General features: G+C 61.0%; 3 protein-coding genes across 7 annotated transcripts; 2 read left to right on the forward strand and 1 right to left on the reverse strand.

Annotated features, from left to right (window-relative positions):
• Window positions 1–1,426: 1,426 nt before the first annotated feature.
• Cdc42ep5 (CDC42 effector protein 5) lies at window positions 1,427–4,756 on the forward strand. Of its 3 annotated transcripts, XM_048330224.1 has the most exons (3): window positions 1,427–1,802; window positions 2,039–2,118; window positions 3,687–4,755. In XM_048330224.1, the coding sequence occupies exon 3, from the start codon at window positions 3,687–3,689 to the stop codon at window positions 4,137–4,139; it is 453 nt and encodes a 150-aa protein (XP_048186181.1). In that variant the 5' UTR covers window positions 1,427–1,802; window positions 2,039–2,118; the 3' UTR covers window positions 4,140–4,755. The 3 variants fall into 3 exon arrangements, with proteins under 3 accessions (XP_048186181.1, XP_048186180.1, XP_048186179.1); XM_048330223.1 differs by lacking the exon at window positions 2,039–2,118 and having other exon boundaries at window positions 1,606–1,654; window positions 3,687–4,756; XM_048330222.1 differs by lacking the exon at window positions 2,039–2,118 and having other exon boundaries at window positions 1,703–1,802.
• Window positions 4,757–4,781: 25 nt separating this feature from the next.
• Window positions 4,782–6,438, forward strand: Leng9 (leukocyte receptor cluster member 9). Its single transcript, XM_048330198.1, has one exon. It carries the CDS (start codon window positions 4,855–4,857, stop codon window positions 6,262–6,264), a length of 1,410 nt encoding a protein of 469 aa, XP_048186155.1. The 5' UTR covers window positions 4,782–4,854; the 3' UTR covers window positions 6,265–6,438.
• Window positions 6,439–6,618: 180 nt separating this feature from the next.
• Leng8 (leukocyte receptor cluster member 8) lies at window positions 6,619–16,676 on the reverse strand. 3 transcript variants are annotated; one of them, XM_048330176.1, is made up of 16 exons: window positions 16,525–16,676; window positions 14,871–14,963; window positions 14,184–14,349; window positions 13,691–13,792; window positions 13,042–13,152; window positions 12,090–12,342; window positions 11,705–11,846; window positions 11,311–11,514; window positions 10,650–10,928; window positions 10,425–10,565; window positions 10,008–10,290; window positions 9,648–9,749; window positions 9,484–9,552; window positions 9,254–9,383; window positions 8,966–9,173; window positions 6,619–7,581 (listed from the first exon to the last, which is right to left on the reverse strand). In XM_048330176.1, the coding sequence occupies exons 2-16, from the start codon at window positions 14,906–14,908 to the stop codon at window positions 7,419–7,421; spliced, it is 2,391 nt and encodes a 796-aa protein (XP_048186133.1). In that variant the 5' UTR covers window positions 14,909–14,963; window positions 16,525–16,676; the 3' UTR covers window positions 6,619–7,418. The 3 variants fall into 3 exon arrangements, with proteins under 3 accessions (XP_048186133.1, XP_048186135.1, XP_048186132.1); XM_048330178.1 differs by lacking the exon at window positions 6,619–7,581 and having other exon boundaries at window positions 8,273–9,173; window positions 10,650–10,706; XM_048330175.1 differs by lacking the exon at window positions 6,619–7,581 and having other exon boundaries at window positions 8,273–9,173.
• Between the last annotated feature and the right edge of the window lie 510 nt (window positions 16,677–17,186).

Here is a 17,186-nt window from a genome sequence, read left to right on the forward strand (position 1 = left end):
TCCCAAGACCCACTTGCTGTGTTCGCCTTTGTCATCCTTGGCCTACTTCTGAGACCCAAGGAAGGGTAGGGCTCCTCTTCCTCCTCCTCCTCCCCCTCCCTCTCCACTCCCCCCATGTCTGAGACTCCCCCAGGTGGCACTTCTTTTCCCTCATGTGCCTTGGTGCCCATGCTCTGCCTCAGGTTCTGCCCTTCCCATACTTCCACAAGTTCGGGATGGTGATGAACTGCAGGTGTGTGAGGGGAGGGGAGAAGGAAGAGGAGGGGAGAGGAGAGGAGAGAGGAGAGGAGAGGAGATGGGAGGGGAATTCTACTCTGGGAGTTGCGGTAGGTGCCATCTTGCAACCTCAGCTGGCATGTAGAAAACCATGGTGCACTGCCTCCCCCCCTCCCCCAGAAAACCTGCAGGGCTCCCTCCACCCCACCCCTCCCCAGAAGAAACCCTCCCCCCAGGCTTGGCCTCAGCTCCAGCCTGCTCTGTGCCTCCCAGCCCTGCCAGGGACCCCAAACCCACAGTTCACGTCCAAGAACTCAATCTTCATCTCCCTCGCTGCACGCACCATGCACCATGGGTCGTGAAAACTCGTGTGAGCAGCCGATGAGCAGATCTGCAGTCAGAAAGCAGCCGGCAGAGGAGTGGCTGTTTGGTGGCTTTTCCTTCCAAGATTATGAAAATGCTCAGAAACTGGATCGAGCTGGTGGTTGCACAACAATGAGGGAAACAATGCCAGGGCACTGCATGGTTAAGCTGTTGACTTTATGCTTTGTGAACTTTAAGCATTGTAGAAAAAGCTGTCAATGTATTATGTATTTCAATGACTGAGTTTGGGGACTAGGCTGGCTCATCCCTTAAATCGCCCTCCAGGTGGCTCCCGCAGGAAGCTTGCAGATCCTGTGGGGGAGCCCCAGGCGCAGGCCAGGCCTCCCCCGCGGGTCTCACCCGAGGGCCCTGCTTTCTAGCATCCTCCCCTGCCACGGCCTCCCCGCCAGGCCCCATCTTGTACCCTTGGCCCCTCTCAGGCCGTCAGTAGGCAGCACAGGGCACTTCCTGGCTCCCCTCCACCCCAACCCCAGCTCAGCTCCCTCGACCTCCCTTCCCTCCTCCATGGCCCCAGCCCCAGCCCCCCACATGTCCTGCCTTTCCCCTGGAGGCTCTGCACTCCCCACGTGGGGTCCGCCCCCCCCCCCCCGTGGCTTTGGAGGGGTTTTCCTAACATCCAAATCGGATTCTCCTCCCCACGGACCCTGGGGTTCAGGGTGCCCTAATGACAGCATCCGTCCTGGGGCCCCACTGCAGGGCTACAGCTGTGTAGGGCTCTCACTTAGGCCATCTCATCCTTCCTGGATTGGGCCAATTCCCCTCCCCCCTCCCCCCTCTCTTCCTCCCTCCCTCCCTTCCTCTCTCTCTCAATCTGCACACTCACTCCCACAGCAGCAATCTGGAAGAAATTACTCTTCTAAACATCCAGACATCCCCAGTTTCAGGAAATTCCAAGCTGGGCCAGGGGAGGGGCCGGGCTGGGGGCGCGCCCCGTCTCCCCTCCCCAGCTCTGCGCTTGCGCGTGCTGGGTACCGCCAGAAGGCCCATCCTGCCCCCCAATCGGTCCAGAGAGGCCTCAGCTCGTCCTCTAAGCCGTAGAGACCAAGTTTTGAGGGTAAGGAAGGCGGGCTGGGGTGCGGCTTTACAACCAGAGGAGCAGAAGGCAGAGCCTGACCCAGCCAGACCCCGAGTCCACTGGGCCCGCGGGCCCTGCCCTGGCTGCGGGAGGAGAGAGGGGCTGACACTTCAGTTTCCGGGTGCAGGTAAAGAAGGGACCCATGCCAGAGCATGCCAGGGGTGTGGCTGGAGCCCCAGATCTGAGGGAGGAGGCTGGGGCCTGGACCCCCGAATCTGAGGGAGGAGTCTGGGACTGGATCTCCAGGTCGGTGGGATAAGCCGCTAGGATCTGGGGCCCTGGGCCCCGAGAGCGCCTGGGCGGGAGGCAGCCCCGTGGCCCCGACGTCTGGGACGCCGGTCTCCCCGCCGCTTCCTTTGCCAGGTGGGGTCGTCGAGGAAGGAGAGGGAGCCAGAGGTGGACGTGGAGGCCGCGAGGGGCCGGAGCGCAGCGGGGACCGAGAGGTGAGGGGCGGCGCCGCGCGGGGTCCCGCGGGCGTAGCCACGTGGCCCTAGGTGGCGCTGGGAACCCTGGCGCCCCCAGTCCCGGTCCCCCAGCCCCAGGCATCCCAGTGGAGGTCCCACCCCCAGTCTCTCCCAGGGTCTGAGAACCGGTCCGGCAGGATCTGGAGCGGGTTGTTTTTTCAAGTGGAAGGACTGGGACCCCGGAAGAATGGGGTGACCCTCCTCCGCGTCTCCTCGGCCCCGCCCCGGGGTTCTGGGAGGAGGGTCTCAGCGGCCTGGGGTCCCCGTGTGAGGCTTCGGGGTCCAGTACGGCCCGTGCACAAGCCTGGGCGCTGGCGGGCTTCTTTGGAGCTGGTGAGGGGAGGACAGCAGCCTGGAGCCCCCCCCCCCATGTGTAGTTCTCCTCCAGGGGGGGCCAGAAGCGCCCCTCGGCCTAGCTAGTCGCCAGGATCACGGAGCCTAGGTGGCACTCCAAAGCTTTTCTGAGGGAGAGTCCTTGAACTCAGGGCCTGGGTGCTGTCACTTTTTTTTTTTAATTCAAAGCGAGCACTTTACCTCTGAGCCACAGCTGCACTTCTGGCTTTTTGGTAGTTCATAGGAGATTGGGGTCTCGTGAACGTTCCTGCCTCCTCAGTAGCTGGGAAGACATGTGTGAACATGGAACTTTTCATTCTTAGGCAGTCATGCACCCTCTCTGAGCATGTTTCCTACATGCGGGGAGCGATCCGTGGTGGGATTAAGCACACCTCGATATTTCCAGTCCTTGCACATTGAACACAGCCAGAGCCAAGGCCCGGGGAAGCTGGCTTTCTAAGTCCTACCCTTAACACCCGGCTCCCTGCAGACTGAGTGCTGGCCTAACTGGCATTGCTAGCACCTGGAGAGGGTTTTTCATTTTTTAGTTGGTGGTGGGGCTTGAGCCCTGGGCCTGGGTGCTTGTCCCTGAGCTCTTCAGCTCAAGGCTAGCGCTCTACCACTTGAGCCACAGAGCCACTTCTGAGGGTTTTTATTTTAAGTTGGGCATCAAGATTCCGTCAGGAGCCACATTCAGTATTTTAAAACAAAGTAGATTAGAATAGAAGATGTCAGTATACCTACCATGTTCTAAGGGTAAGCCTTGTTTCATAAATTATTGTTTGGGGGAGGGGAAGGGAGTGCTGATTGTATGCCAGATTACAACCAAATAGTTATTTATCTAGGTTCAGGTCAGAGAAGTTTGGTCAACAGAAGTGACATATCAAGAATGGTTCTTTGGAGATAGGTGTCTGATGGACTTTCCTGCCCAGGCTGGCTTTGAACCGCCATCCTCAGGTCTCAGTCTCCTGAGTGGCTGGGAATACAGGCGTGAGCGGCTGGCGCCCAGTCAAATACGTCACTCTGATCAGAGATTTGAGTCCAGATTTAGTAGTGTCCTTGGATTTCTGGGCCTCAGTTTACCCACCCATGTAAAGGCAACCACGATCCCACCGGTCGTCCCATGTCGCCTAGGGGAGGAGAGGCTAGGGCACAGCTTGGGGGGGTCGGGGTAGGGCCGCGCTGACCCGCTGTTGTCCCCCCCCCCCCCACAGATGCCGGTGCTGAAGCAGCTGGGCCCCGCGCAGCCCAAGAAGCGCGGGGAGCGGGGCGCGCTGTCCATCTCGGCGCCCCTGGGTGACTTCCGGCACACGCTGCACGTGGGGCGCGGCGGCGACGCCTTTGGGGACACCTCGTTCCTGAGCCGCCACGGGGGCGCGCCGTGCCCCGAGCCCCGCGCGCCCGCTGCGGGCGTCCCCTGCCCCGCGCCCCCTCCCGCTCAGGCGCAGCCGCGCTCGCCCGGGCTGCGCGCGTCCACCGACCCGTTGCTGTCCTTCCACCTAGACCTGGGCCCCTCCATGCTGGACGCAGTGCTGGGCGTCATGGACGCCGAGCGTGCGGAAGCCCCGGCCAAGCCTGACGGGGACGCGGGTCCTGGGACACCGCACCCCAGACCCTATGGTTACACCAGCGCCGGCCTGGAGCTAGACGAGGTCCTCGGCCTGTAGCGCCCCGGCTCCCGCCCCGAGCCAGGTGTCCAGGGTGCGGGAAGGCACGGGGGAAGGCGGGAAGGCGCGGGTCCCAGCGCCACAGGGGCCACAGGCAAGTCCCCGGGCCCGGACCCAGGCGGGCGCCACCGGCGGACCTCCTGCCGCTTCTTTAACAGCGCCCGTCGAGGCCTTTCCCCGGGATTTTCATCCACCCAACACAGACCTGGTCCCGAGTGCTAACGCCTGGGTGTCACGGCCCTTGGCATTAGGCGACCCGAGGACCCAGCGCCCGCGGACGCCCTTCCCTTGGACCGGTTGCGGGGGAAACGAGCTAGGGGAGGACTCAGCCGCAGGGGTGTGGCCTCCGGCGGGGAGGTCTTCAGCCTTGGAGACGCGAGACTGGAAGGTGGTGGTGGCAGCATCCTCACCCGGGAACGAAGTCCAGCCTGAGTCCGCAGAGGTGCCAGTTATTCAATAGGCTGCGCGCGCAGAGAGCGCGGCCCGAGGGCGCGGCCCAGGGCGCGTAGCCAGGCTCACGGAGGGGCGGGGCCAGGCGCTGGCGCTAACCTTCCGGGGTAGGCTAAGAGTTTGGGTCCTACGGGTAGGCACGTGCTAAACCAGAGGCGGGGGTTGGGGCGGGGCCTGGGGTGGGTGTGTCGTGAGGGTGCGGCTGGGCCCTGGCTGGGTCCTGGGGCGGTGGCGAGGCCCCTGGCCGGGCGAGGTCACCGCAGCCATGGCAGCTGAACAGCCCGAGCTGCCGCAGTTGGAGGGCCCTGCCTCGGAGTCCGAGGACCCGCCGGCCTGCCGCTTCTTCCTGGAGGGCCGCTGCCGCTTCGGCGCCCGCTGCCGCTTCGGCGCCCGCTGCCGCCAGCCCCACCCTGGGGCGCCGCCGGCGGTGCCCGGCGGCCCGGAGCAGCCTGAGGCGGGTGCCAAGAAGCCTCCGCTGCGCACGGCCGCGGCCGTCATCCAGCGCATTCGCTGGGACCCGCGCCTCGACCCCGCCGACTTCTCGGTGGGCTACGTCGACCGCTTCCTGGGCGTACGCGAGGAGCCCTTCAGCGCCTTCTGCTGGGACGAGCCGCTGGCCGCGCTCGGGCCCGGCGTCCTGGCGGTGCCTCAGCACCGCGTGCGCTACTTCCGCTTCCGCGGACGCCTGGTGTGGGACCGCGCCTCGCGCACGGACCTCGTCTTCGGCTCGGGCTCGGCCACAGGCCGGGGGCCCACCATCCTGGACGCGCTGGGCGCTGGCGAGGACGACGACGCGCCCGCCTATGAGGAGCCGGACCCTGATGACGCGCTGAGTGACGATGCGCATGCGCCGGAGGCGACCCCGGAACACCCGCAAGACCAGGCTGCCCCTACCGGAGGCCGCGTAGTAAAGTCCTGCGGAACTGGGCTCCGTGAGTCGGGCCCAGAGGCCGTCGACTTGGGCCCGCAGGCCCATGGAGGGGGCCTCACCGCCGCGACTAGAGGGGCTCTGGAGCACATGGAGGTGGCCCTGGGGCCGGCACTCCCGGCCCCTGCAGTGACGGACTCCGAGTGGGTTGCGGGGGGCTGGTGCCGAGAAGGGGTGGAGAGCCGTCGCCAGCCCCGGCCCACCCACTTTGTGGCCCTCATGGTGACTGAGCCTGGACTGCGGGCCGAGGTGCGCAAGGCCCAGGAGAGCCTGGTCCAGGCCGCCCCTGCCTGTGCCGCCTTCCTGGTGCCCTCGCAGGCCCTGCACCTGACCTTGGCGCTTCTGCGACTGGCGGGGCCTGGGGAGGAGGCGGCCGCTGTCCCGGCCCTGAGGCGGGCACTGTCGGCAGGGGGTCTCCAGGCACCCCGCCAACTGCAATTCAGGGATCTGGTTCTTGTGGGCCATCACGTGCTCTGCGCGCCACCATGCCCCGCACTGACAGACACGGCCCAAGCACTAGGCCACAGACTGGAGGCCGAGGGCCTGAGAGTGATATGGCCCCGTGAGGGGCTCCAGCCCCACCTCACGCTGGCCAAAGTGCCCCACGGGTCCCAAACCCGCCTCCCTGAGCCCGTGGCCAGCCTGGACCCCAAGCTGGGGAGCCAGCCCCTGGGGAACCTCTGGCTGTGCCGCCTGGGGAGGGCTGGGGGCGCCTACCAGCCCCTGGCTGAAGTCCCCCTGGACTGACAACCAAGGAGAGGAGATGCAGGCCAAGCAGAAAGGACAAGTTTTGTTTTTTCTCTCTCTCTCTAATTTTGGTTTGTCTCAAGCTTCCAAAGTGGTGCTCAGTGCTCCAAGGAAAGAATGAAGGAAGGGGAGGGGAGAGGCAGGCGGGAGGGGAGGCAGAGGAGGGACGTCTGGGAAAAAAAGCAGCCTGACAGTCCAGCTGTGTGTGAACTCATAGCACATCCTCCCCTTACATGGCAGGAGAGGGAGGGAGGGGGCGGAAAAGAAAAAGGGAGGAAGAGGAAAATATAACTTAAATAAACACACATACAAAGAAAAGAGGAGGAAACATGACGTGAGCTGGTGATCCATGAAGGCAGGGAGGGAGGGTGGGAAGGAGGGTAACCATTTTACCTGTGCTGAGCCAGGGAAAGCAGGAAGAGGAAGGAGGGGAGGGGGAAAAATCAGAAGAAACATTGGGGTAGAGGGGAAAGGGACATGGAGACAACTTAATACAACTTGAGACGAGGCGGCCCGGCCGGCAAGGTCCCGCGATGGATGGCCTCGGAGTCCTCAGGGCTGGGTGGTGCGCTGGTCTGGTGGGGACGGTGCTGGTGCTGGTGCTGGCGGCGTTGGCATTTCTGGGGTGGGAGACCAAGGATGGGACATAGTCTCTAAGCAGCTCCCCTCACCCCAAACACTGAGGCCCCGAAGGCTGGGCAACAAGAGTCTATGAAGAGGCAGACAAGGCAGCGGGCATGGCTGGCTGGTGCCCACTGCAGGCGGGTGCGGGCTGGACGGCCTGTCTTCTTTCCACTGGCCCCCCAGCATGGGATGGGCCAGTGCGCCGGTTCGGGTGCCGGAGTACAAGCTCGAGAGAGAGAGAGAAAAAAACACTGAGACAGCATTAGTGTGGGGTGAGAGGTGGGCACAGAGCCTGCAGCCCCCACCCCTCTCCCACCCTCCCCCCACCATCCCTCTGAGGCAAAAAATAAAAACGTAGAAAAATCTCTGTATGTACAGACTCTCCACTGGGAAATGGAGATGGGACTGTGGCTCTTCCTGGAGCCTACTCCCAGAAATTAATTTACAACCCAAGTCCATGGCTCAAAACAAAATCCGCAAAGGCGGTGCTGGGGGCCTCGGCCCCGCCCCTGCCCATGCTGGCTGGGCGCTCAGAAGGCTGGCAGCTGCGCCAGGCTGAGGCGGCAGTCCACGCTGGAGTTGTCCGGGCCCGTGTAGGCCAGGCCTAGGGGCTCTAGGAAGGCCCGGCAGGCGGCCTCGCCCTCAAAGGCCAGCTCGGCCTGCAGGTAGGAGACTGGAAGCGCAGGGCGGAAGCTATGGAGACAAGAGGAGAAAGTGATGAGGCAGGTGGCAGGCAGGGAGGGCCCCAAGAGCAGGGAGCGGGTGCCCCCTGCTCAGGAACCCACAGGGTTTCCTCAGCATGGTCCCTGTAGCCCCTTCCCCTGCCCCCCTCAAGGGCTTGGGGGGGCCTGGGGTGGGGTTGATGGCCCCAGTGCCCCGTGGTGCCCCCCCTCGCCCTCACTTACCTGTCCAGGAAGGAGGGGATGGGAGGGGATGGGCCCAGCTGGCGCCTCCACTGGCTGAGGGGCAGGAGCCAGAGGGAGGGCCCACAGGGCTGGCTTGCTAAGTGTGTGGGGGAGGGCCCTATGATGCCAGGCAGCTACCAAGAAGCCCTAACTCATTACACACTTGTCCCACGTGCCGGAAGCAGCTGTGTGGGTCACCCACTAGCTCGGGATCTTTTCCTCCAGGCAGTTACACTGAGCCCTTAGCTGGGAAGGGGAGGCAGTGTCGAATGGGTTCAGCCTGTAAACCCATGCTTCCTGCTGTCCTGAACAGAACACCTGTTCACCTTCCAGGCGGGCCTCCCAGCCGTGGCAGACCAGGGGTCTACACAAAGGGAAGGGCCAGCACAGTGTGCTGCCCACCACAGGGCCTACTGGGCTGAAGAGAGAGGTCCTGCCGCTGCCTCTCCCACCCCGCCACTGTGCCCACATCCTCTTCTGCCCCACCCGCACCAGCCTCTCCCTCAATTCTGCTGGACCAAAGCAAGACCCTAGGATGAGGATTGTAGCTTCACCACCCTAGAGCTTCCTGCCACCTTCATGAGAAGGGAAGGCCCTCAAGGCCCCCCAGGCCCCCACCTTCCTGACCAGCTCTCAACAGGGCAGAGAGCCGCTGTCACTGTGGCTGAGCAGCAATGCCTGCCTCTGCCCCCAAGTGTGTCCTCAGTGACAACAGAAAGGGTCTCCTGGGGGCGCCACTCCTGACTTGCAGCTGCGGGTCTGGATGGGAATCACCAGAGCCACACGCAGCCTAGGGGACAAGGTCCCCATGTGGCTCGCTTGTGGCACTGTTCCTGCACGTTTCTGGCCCCCATCCTTCCCGGTCTATCTAGAGTGGAGCAGTGAGGTGCTCCATCGGGCAGATAGAGGCCTTGGAGAGGAGGCCAAGAGCCTGGCAAGAAGTGACCATGCACCAGGTCCAGGCTGATGTGAACAGGAGGAAGGCAGAGGGCAGGAAGGAGACACCACGGGTGATGATGTCAGGATGGGGGGGGAGAAGAAAGAGAAGACCCAAAGGGAAGAGAAGGGGGTGTGCGAGGTGCACAGATGCTGCCTGGCCAGGCGTGCATGGTAGGGAAGTGAGGTAGGGCCACAGCAGAGGGTGGCGAGCGCACGCGCGCGGTGCCACATACGTTTTGATCATTGCCTTGAGGGCAGCCTTGCGCTCCCGGTCTGCAAACTTGTCCACAAGATAACCAGACATGCAGGGCGCATGGCCGTAGAGCCGGAAGAAGCGGTGGTAGTTGCCCAGGGCCCAGGCTGCCCGCAATGCCAATGCATGGGCCACACAAGGGTCTGCCTTGAGCTCCTTGGTGAGGTACGCCAGCTCTGTGGTGATATCTGCACCAGAGACAGATGGAGGTCAGACGGCAGGCAGGGAGCCCAGCCCTAGCACCCCGCACCTGGGGCTGGCCGCTCACCGCCTGAGTTCTTGGTAAACATGTAGTAGAGGATGCGGTACGCGGTGAACTCGCCCACGTTGCCTGGCAGGTTCTCAGCATACAGGGACTTGAGCTGTGTCTGGCACTGGTTGAACTCTTCGTGGTCACCCTGAGGGCAGGGATGGAAAGAAAGAAGAAGTGGGGTTCATTCAGGCTGGTGTGGATGGTGGCAGGGGAGGAGAAGGGCAGGTCTGGTACGACAAGCCTACCTTCTCCAAGGCAATGCGGGCGTGGGTCTCGTATACTTCCACGGTGAACTCAGTGCGGACGCCTTGCACCTGCGCAGTGGGGAGAGTGCAGCGTCAGTGTGTGGCAGAGCAGGATGACCAGGGCGGACAGGACAGCCGGGGCAGGGCTCCCCACAGCGCCTCACCGTCAGGTCCTGCCGGATGGACTTCATCTGCTCACAGGCGAATGCATAGTCCTGTTTCTCCTTCCAGTGGGACTTGACCATGCACAGTGACTTTTTCAAAACCTGGTAGTGAAAAGGTTGAGGTTCAGAGGCCCCTGGGGCAGGTACGGCACACATGTGCCAGAGCCGCTCTGCTCTTCAAGTGAGAGTTCTAACGGTGGACACCGATTAGTGCCACCATGCCAGCCCCCAGCACTGGCTCAGAACACATGCAGAAGAGGCTCAGGGAGGCTTGCTTCTCAAGGTGGATGTGGCCCTACCCCACTCCACCCCTCCCCTCGCCAGCACTTCACAGGCAGGCCTGCTCTCCTGGGGACTTACAGAAACTGGACGCACAGTAGACGGGTCAGGTGCGCAGGTGAGACGTAGGTAGTGCTTGGTGATATCCAGGCAGGTGCCCACGATCTGCAGGTCCTGCCAGTCAGGGTCAGCCCCTCCGCTCTCCAGGCTGCTCATCTGCAGCACAAGGGGCTCCAGGCGCAGGCGGCGGTGCCCGTGCTGAAAACGGGCCGCCCGCTTCTGCTTCTTCAGCTCGCGTTCGGGATCCTCGCACTCCAGGGCAGCCATCTTCTTGCGGCTACGCTTGGTGGGAGCCAGATCATGCCTGGGAGGGGAGATGGAGGAGGCCATGTCTCCAGCCACACCTGGGTTAGCTACCCAGCAGGCAGGCAGGCAGCTGTACAGGTCTCTGTGGACCCCAACCCCTCAGGCCTGTGGCACAGCTCCACCCAGTCTCACCTCTTCCCGCGCTGTGCCCTGCCTCGGCCCCGATCCATGTGAGCCCCTCGGCCACCCCGGCCCTTCTGAGGTGGGTTCCTACGGGCCACAGGGTGACACTCGTTCCCCGAGTAGGAGCTGTCAGAGTCCGAGTGGGAGTCACTGCACACGGATACAGGGATCAGGCCTCTAGCAGTTCCCCAGCACCCTGCTCCCCCCAGCTGCCCAACCTGCCTGCCTGCACACCTTCTCCGGAAGTGGCGGGTGGGGGACCGGGAGGAGGAACGGGAGCGGGAGTCTGTGCTGGAGGAAGAGCTGTTATCCTTCATGAAGACGTTGCGGTTGCCGAACTTGGCGAAGCTGCTACCCCGGGCTCGGCCAGCACCCCCAGCCCCCGGCGTCCCTCGCTGGGACTGGGCACCCCCGCCCCTGGTCACCGAGCCTGCCCCCCTGGGAGGGTGAAGGCTGCTAGGGGCCTCCCACCGCTTCTTCTTGGGGCTCTCAGCCACAGGCTCCCTGGTCAGCCTGAGGATATAGCAGGGGAGGGCGTTACTACCGACCACCCGCCCAGAGGACTGCAGACCCCACACCACCACCTAGGGCCACAAGGCCTCTGAGAGGAGGCACTTACCCCAGCCACTCGGCCACTGCAGTGCAGAAAAGGGAGCAAGCCCAGGGTTCTCTGTCCGGGGGCACTCTTGGCACCAAGCCAGCTGTGCCAACCCTAGCCTGCACCCATCCACCTGGACCCAACCGCCACTTGTGGGTTTGTGTCCCTGCCGCACGGGGCTCTCCAGCCCAGGGCCCCGGGCCTGCATCCAGCTTTCCAGCTAGCTCACTTCTCTCAGGAGCTGCGGGGCCCAGGTCCCAAGCAGCTTATCCCCCCTCCAGCATCCCCCCGACTGACCCAGGCAGAGGCTCCCGGCTCCAGTCGATGGTGTAGGCAGAGCCGTCCTGGAGCCGAGCCTGTAGCACCTCCTTGAGCAGCTTTTCAGTCCGGTCCTTGTCCTCCTCCGACTCGCAGGCGGTGAAGCAGCGTTCCACATACTCCTTCATGTCTTGTGGCCAGTCATCCGGCTTCCCAGACAGGTTTCCTCGGGCTGAAGGACCACTGGGGAGGCAGAGGACTCAGCTGAACCCCCACTTCAGAGACCATACTGTGCCCACTGTCAGATGCAGTATAGGCACCTTATCCTCTGCCCCCCAACGCACCCCCTGTGCTCACAGGGCCCCAGGGAGGGATGCTGGGGGGCAAAGCCCCTTGGGGCAGCTGGCGCACAGAGGCAAGGGACAACCATCACCTGTGGTTTTGTGGTTTTTCAGGGTTGGGCTGGGCCCCAAAACTGCTGTGCTGATTCTCTGCACTGGAGCTGAAGTTTTGGTTGGTGACAGCAAAGGGCCGCTTCTGAATGTTGAACTTGAGACCTCCAGTCCCAGGGGCTGCTGCAGGAGAGAGAGTGGCAACGGCTAGAGTTAGGCCCCTGCTGTACACATGGGGACCCAGGGAATGCAGCACAAAAGCCCAAGGGCAGAAGGGATCAGTGTCTAGAGCAGAAGAGGCCTAGCTCCAGGGCCAGGGCCCACCCCAACCCTCGGAACCACTTCCACCTGACACAGGTCAAGCCCCATGGTCTGATATCCAGGAGCACCCTGGCTGCCCACCCCCAGGTCAGTTGGCCAGCTCACGCTTCATGCGGGTCCATGGCTGCTGGCCCTTCTTGGGTTTGGCAGGCTCGCTGTAGGTGTGTGACCCGTAGGTCTGGCCCGCAGAGGACCCCGTCTGGCTGTGCTGCGTGGCTGGGGCTGCTCCAGGCTGAGGGCCATTGCTGAGAGTGTGGGCTCCATGTGGAGGGTTGGAGGGCTGCGGGGGCTGGGCCGATGGCAGCTGCTGAGGTGAGGTTTGGTAGGTCATGCCCTCATCCATGCCGGGGACCGGGGGCTGAGGGAGGAAGCAGGTACTGAGGGCACAGGGGTGTTACAGCACCTGGTCCTCACTGACACCTCCTACCCTTCCAGTTGCCACTCTGTGCTGTCAATGACTCTCTGGGGTGTGACTTTTTCTAGCAGCCCTTTCTACAGGCCAGAAGACAGAGAGTAGCCATTTAGAAATCCAACTGCCAGCGCCAGACTATTTCACTAAGCCACTGGCAGCACCCTCCCCCTGCCCCCCATAGCAGCTGCCTCTCACAAGGGCTTAAAGGAAGGAACCCCATGGCAAAGCAGCTCCTTCCCACTGGGAAGAGCTGAGAGGCAGAGGCACAGAACTCTTAAATATAGGGGAGGGTAAGATGGAATTCAAAAGCAGGTGTTCACCTCCCATGCAGGGGTCTCCACCACCCCAAGCTGCATGTTAAATGCAAAGCTAGTATCTGGTGTGCAGCCCTCTGCAGGCATGTACTGGGAGAAAACAGGGTGCTACATTACAGATGGCACCAACCCCCAGTCCTCTGACCCCAGCATGTCCCCAGTACTGCAGCCCGTGGCTTCCCAAGCCCTATGCCTGCCCCGATACTCTGCTTCAGGAGCTATGTGGCAGGACAAAAAAATGGAGAACAGTGGCTTCTGAAATGGCAGTGCCCTCCAAAGCTGGGCTCCCCTCCCGCTTGTGCCTGACTGGCAGGTACAGGCACGGCATTACCTGGTTCAGAGTCCCTTGGTGCTGGGGAGCCGGGGGCTGCTGGGTCGCAGCTGGGCCGTAGGAGCTGGCCATGCCGTACTGGGAAGGGGAGCCATAGCTCTGGTACATGCTCTGCCAGAGGCACAGAGAGCTGGGTTAATAGCAGGCCATCTTTGCCCTGGCTGCCTGCTCAGAGCCCTGTACTAGCCAAGGCTTTCTATGGGTCCCTCACCCCTTCTCTCCTCCACACAGAGGCACCAAGTCATCTATTTACAGGAAAAACTTCTATTAATACTACATACTTATACTAGCTCCCAGTTTTTCTGAGCACTAAAAAAGAAACAAAAAAGCAAAACCCTGACATTTAATGAAGTCTGTGCACAGGCATAAGCATAAATGCATAACTGTTCCTGTGGTAATAAGCATCATGAAAGGAGACAGGCAGAGGTGGGAACAGACTTCAACTATGGTGGGCACCCAGGGAAGCAGAAAGCGGCAGCAGAGTAGAGTGTAGCAAACTTGGTGTTTGCTAATAACCAAGGCCCCAAGGCAATCACAGGGCAACTGCATGGAGGAGGGAGGGCAGGACCCTGGAGCTCTGGACTGTGGGCTGGCAGATGGCTTCTGAACCCCTGGGCTGAGACTTGCCAATCCTCTAGGGGGCACTCACCATGGGGTAGTAGTAGCTGTAGGGGTAGGCATAGTTGTACTGTTGGTACCACTGGTAGTACTGCTGCTGCTGCAAGGCTGAGGCTTCTGCCTGAGACACGTACTGCGGAGACAGAGACCCTCTGTCAGTAGGGCCCCAGGAAGGAGTACCTCCCCACTGCGGCACAACCACACTGGGAGGAAACGGAGAGCCTGGGCCCAGTTGCCCTCTTCAGACCCACTCATTCACATCCTGGTCCACTCAAGGAAAAACCTATGCCTTCAGTAGATTTGAGTGCCTTCAACAGATTGAGGTTAACAGAAAACCATCTGTGTACATTTCTGCTCAGGGCACCCATTCCATGGATGCCAGAGGACATCTCCCCATATCCTCCTATAGCAAACACTGCCCTCATCCAACACCTGCAAGGAATGTGGTTTGCTCTCCCCTCTTACAGCAAACACTGCCCTTCTCCCAAACCCGAGAGTCTCTGGGGCCTGCATGGTCTGCTCACTTGGGCACTGGCCACAGTGCTGCTGGCCTTGGAGCTGCTGGCTGCTCCTGATTTGCTGATGCTGGCCAGGGCCTGGCGGGCCTTCTCCCACTCTGGGTTCTCATGGATGGGAGTCTCCAGGCTGTCCTCTCTGCTAGCGCCAGCCACCATGCTGTACTGGGAGGACCTGCAGGGAAAAGCCAAGCCAGTCTGTTCTCCCACCATGTCACAGGCTGACAAGGGGCTGGAAGCAAACGGTCTTGCACACTGAGCCTCTGCTTCCTAACTCCGCCATGTGATAACTGGTTTCTGTGAGGGATGGATGAAAATGTGTACTTTAGACACCTACCCTCCCAGAGGCCTGGTGCAGCAGGTGTTAAACAACAAAAGGGTGACCACTATGCACAAAGTTTTACACAGGACCTAGCATGTAGTAAGCCTCAGTGTTTTAGAAGTCTGTGAATTTGAGGTGATACTACTTACTTTGAAAAAAAACACCCTGAGCACTGCTTCCACTTATAGTTGTTTGAAAGAATCATGATTCTTTGTACAGTGAAAACCGCCTGATGCTGAGGCCAGGAGGGTACCATTTCCACATTGTTGCATTACACCCCTCCAAGCTGTATGAGGTTCCACCCAAAAGGCCAACTCTGGGCCGGGCTTCCTCTTTCCCTCCTCACTAGCTTCTGGCCCCCAATCCCTACTAACCAATCCGTGTTGCGTTGGTCACCCACGTTGGCCGCCATCTGGACCTTGGGGTGTAAGGAGTGGACCTCGGGAGCCAGACTGCCTTTTCACTGTCTGTAGGGAAAAGAATGTATTAGGGAGAGTTAAGAAGAAAAGAAGATAGACCTATACGAAGCCATGTGGGAAGAGGAGAGTCTGAGACACTGGCAAAGAATCTAAAGAGAAGTTAGGTGTGGTGGTACACCCATGACCCCAGCATTCAGGAGGCTGAGGCAGGAGGATCACAAATTTCAAATCAGCTTGGGCAACATAGAGAGATCCTGTCTAAAAGAGGAGGTGGAAGGAGAGGAGAGAAGAGAAGGGAGGAGACAGACACTCTAATTCTAGGCTTGAAATAGGCCAGAGTATGAGTATAAGGGGAAGACGCCGGCCTCCCTACACTCCAGGTAGAAAAGGAAGGATGTGAAAGAGAAAGGAAATGAAAGAGGAAGGTCTGAAACCCACACAAGGTTAAGGTGGCTGTGAGGGAAACCCTAAAAATGGCCAGGGGAAGTTCAGAGAGTAGATGGGGACCTTAATCAAGGCCAGAGCTCTGAAAAGATGATCAGAGTGAATACAAGTCCAGAGAGGTTACACCAGGAGGACAGTGCTCCAGTGTGTAAAGCCAATCTTGGGAAGAGAGAAACCTTTCAGAGCACATAGTGATGTCAGGAGCTGGGACTGGGGAACAGTGAGAATGGAGGGAATGTTTAAGAGGAAAGGAGGATTTTTTAAAGTTCCTGAGGGGCAGGCAGAAGTTGAAAGTCATTGAGGCCATCCCCATGTAAAGACATGCAAAAAGTTCCCCAAAGGGAAGACTCCTACGGGAGTTTTCTAGAAGCAGGGATAAGGCAACAAGTGCCTCTTGGCTGGAGGTCTGGAGATAAAGCTGGAGGATGCCCCAGGAAACGTGTTTAGAAAGTTGCTAAGGGTAAGGTGAGAAGAGCTGAAAGGAAAGAGAAGGAGGTGGGGGTTAAGGCTACTAAACTTCTCCAGGGGCTTACAGCAAAATAGGGCTAAGTCCCACAGGAGAACGCGAAGTCTTAAAGAAGGCAAGGGACCAAGAGTCTGAAAATGGGAAAAACAAAAACAAAACCTCTACAGAGGGCAGGGCCTTGGAAAGGTGGTGGAGGCAGGGGCCACGAGTGGGGACACAGGGAGGGTGGGGGGCTTCGGGGCAGGACAGGGATTGGTGGTAAAGTCCGGGGAGCCTGGGTCAGGTCCCTGCCCCTGCATGGGTCTGCGGAGCTGGAGACCAGAACCAGGAGCGGGGAAGGCGGAGGAGGCCGCCGGGTGGAGAAAGGGGTCGCTCGGCTGCGGCCACTGATACTGTGGCTGAAACAGCGCGCCGTCCTCCGAAAAAGGAGGCCGCGCGGGGTCACCAGGCAACGCTGCAGAACGTAGGATCAAAGGGGTGGGCCCCAACAAGCCGCAGAGTTCCAGCGGTGTGAGGTGGGGCGCCAGCGCATGCGTACTCGCCCATTCCCAGTGCGCAGGCGCAGCGCCAGGCCGCCACACCCGGCCGACGCTCGGGAAGCAACCGTTGGTCCTACTGGGGTAGGCCTCGGGCCGGCGAGGCGAAGCGTAAAGCCGGAAGGAGACGCTGTGACCCACCCGCCCACCATCCGCTACTCACAACACTAGTCAGGACCGTTCGCTCTCCGGACTTGTCAGCAAGAATCCAAATCGGTAGCAACACCGTCACAACAATACTCTGGCGCCCGTCTGGCTCTTCTCCTTGGCTTCGACGTCCTAACCGCAACGTCTTGACGTCACGCGACAGCTTCGCCTCACCCCTGAACAACCAATAAGCGGCGCCGTTTGCCTTGACCCCCGCCTCCCACCTACGCAATCGCGCACGAACGTCTGACGTTTAGCCGGAAGTCGGGGCTGGGACGGTGGCCCCGAGGGGACAAACGCAGTTTCCCTGCCGGGCGAGTCGGCCGGGTCTGGTTCGCCTTGTTTTGACCCGGTAATTGGTAGCAATTACCCTGGGTGTACACTGGGGCTGTGGGGTGGTGATGTGGAACCCCGGGGAGAGCATGACACGCTTGAAAACAGGGGAGGACGAGGAACAGCCCCCTAGTAAATAAGCCTGGAATGGCGCTCCGGGCCTGGGGAAGGGCGAGTTCGAATCTCCGGTGCTGGAAACGAGCGTAGTTTGAGGGGTGGTGGTGGGACGGGAGTGGGGGGGGGGGGGGGCTGGAACAAGGCATGGGTCTAGAAAGGCCGTCGATGTTTTGGTTATAGGACCAAGTCTTTAACTGCCCCTCCCCGCCTTCCCCCACTAATCCTGTT

This window comes from Perognathus longimembris, chromosome 20 (genome assembly GCF_023159225.1).
Source record: "Perognathus longimembris pacificus isolate PPM17 chromosome 20, ASM2315922v1, whole genome shotgun sequence".
In the NCBI taxonomy this organism is placed as follows: domain Eukaryota; kingdom Metazoa; phylum Chordata; class Mammalia; order Rodentia; family Heteromyidae; genus Perognathus; species Perognathus longimembris.

What these genes read in the sequence shown, in the direction of transcription:
- Leng9 (XM_048330198.1), top strand. Translation starts at nt 4,855, where the DNA reads ATGGCAGCTGAACAGCCCGAGCTGCCGCAGTTGGAGGGCCCTGCCTCG.
- Cdc42ep5 (XM_048330224.1), top strand. Translation starts at nt 3,687, where the DNA reads ATGCCGGTGCTGAAGCAGCTGGGCCCCGCGCAGCCCAAGAAGCGCGGG.
- Leng8 (XM_048330175.1), bottom strand. Translation starts at nt 14,908, where the DNA reads ATGGCGGCCAACGTGGGTGACCAACGCAACACGGATTG. An exon ending in CTACTGTGCGTCCAGTTTCT is followed by an intron (nt 9,750 to 10,007) that starts GTAAGTCCCCAG and finishes TTTCACTACCAG; the next exon opens with GTTTTGAAAAAGTCACTGTG. An exon ending in GTTTACCAAGAACTCAGGCG is followed by an intron (nt 9,174 to 9,253) that starts GTGAGCGGCCAG and finishes TCTCTGGTGCAG; the next exon opens with ATATCACCACAGAGCTGGCG.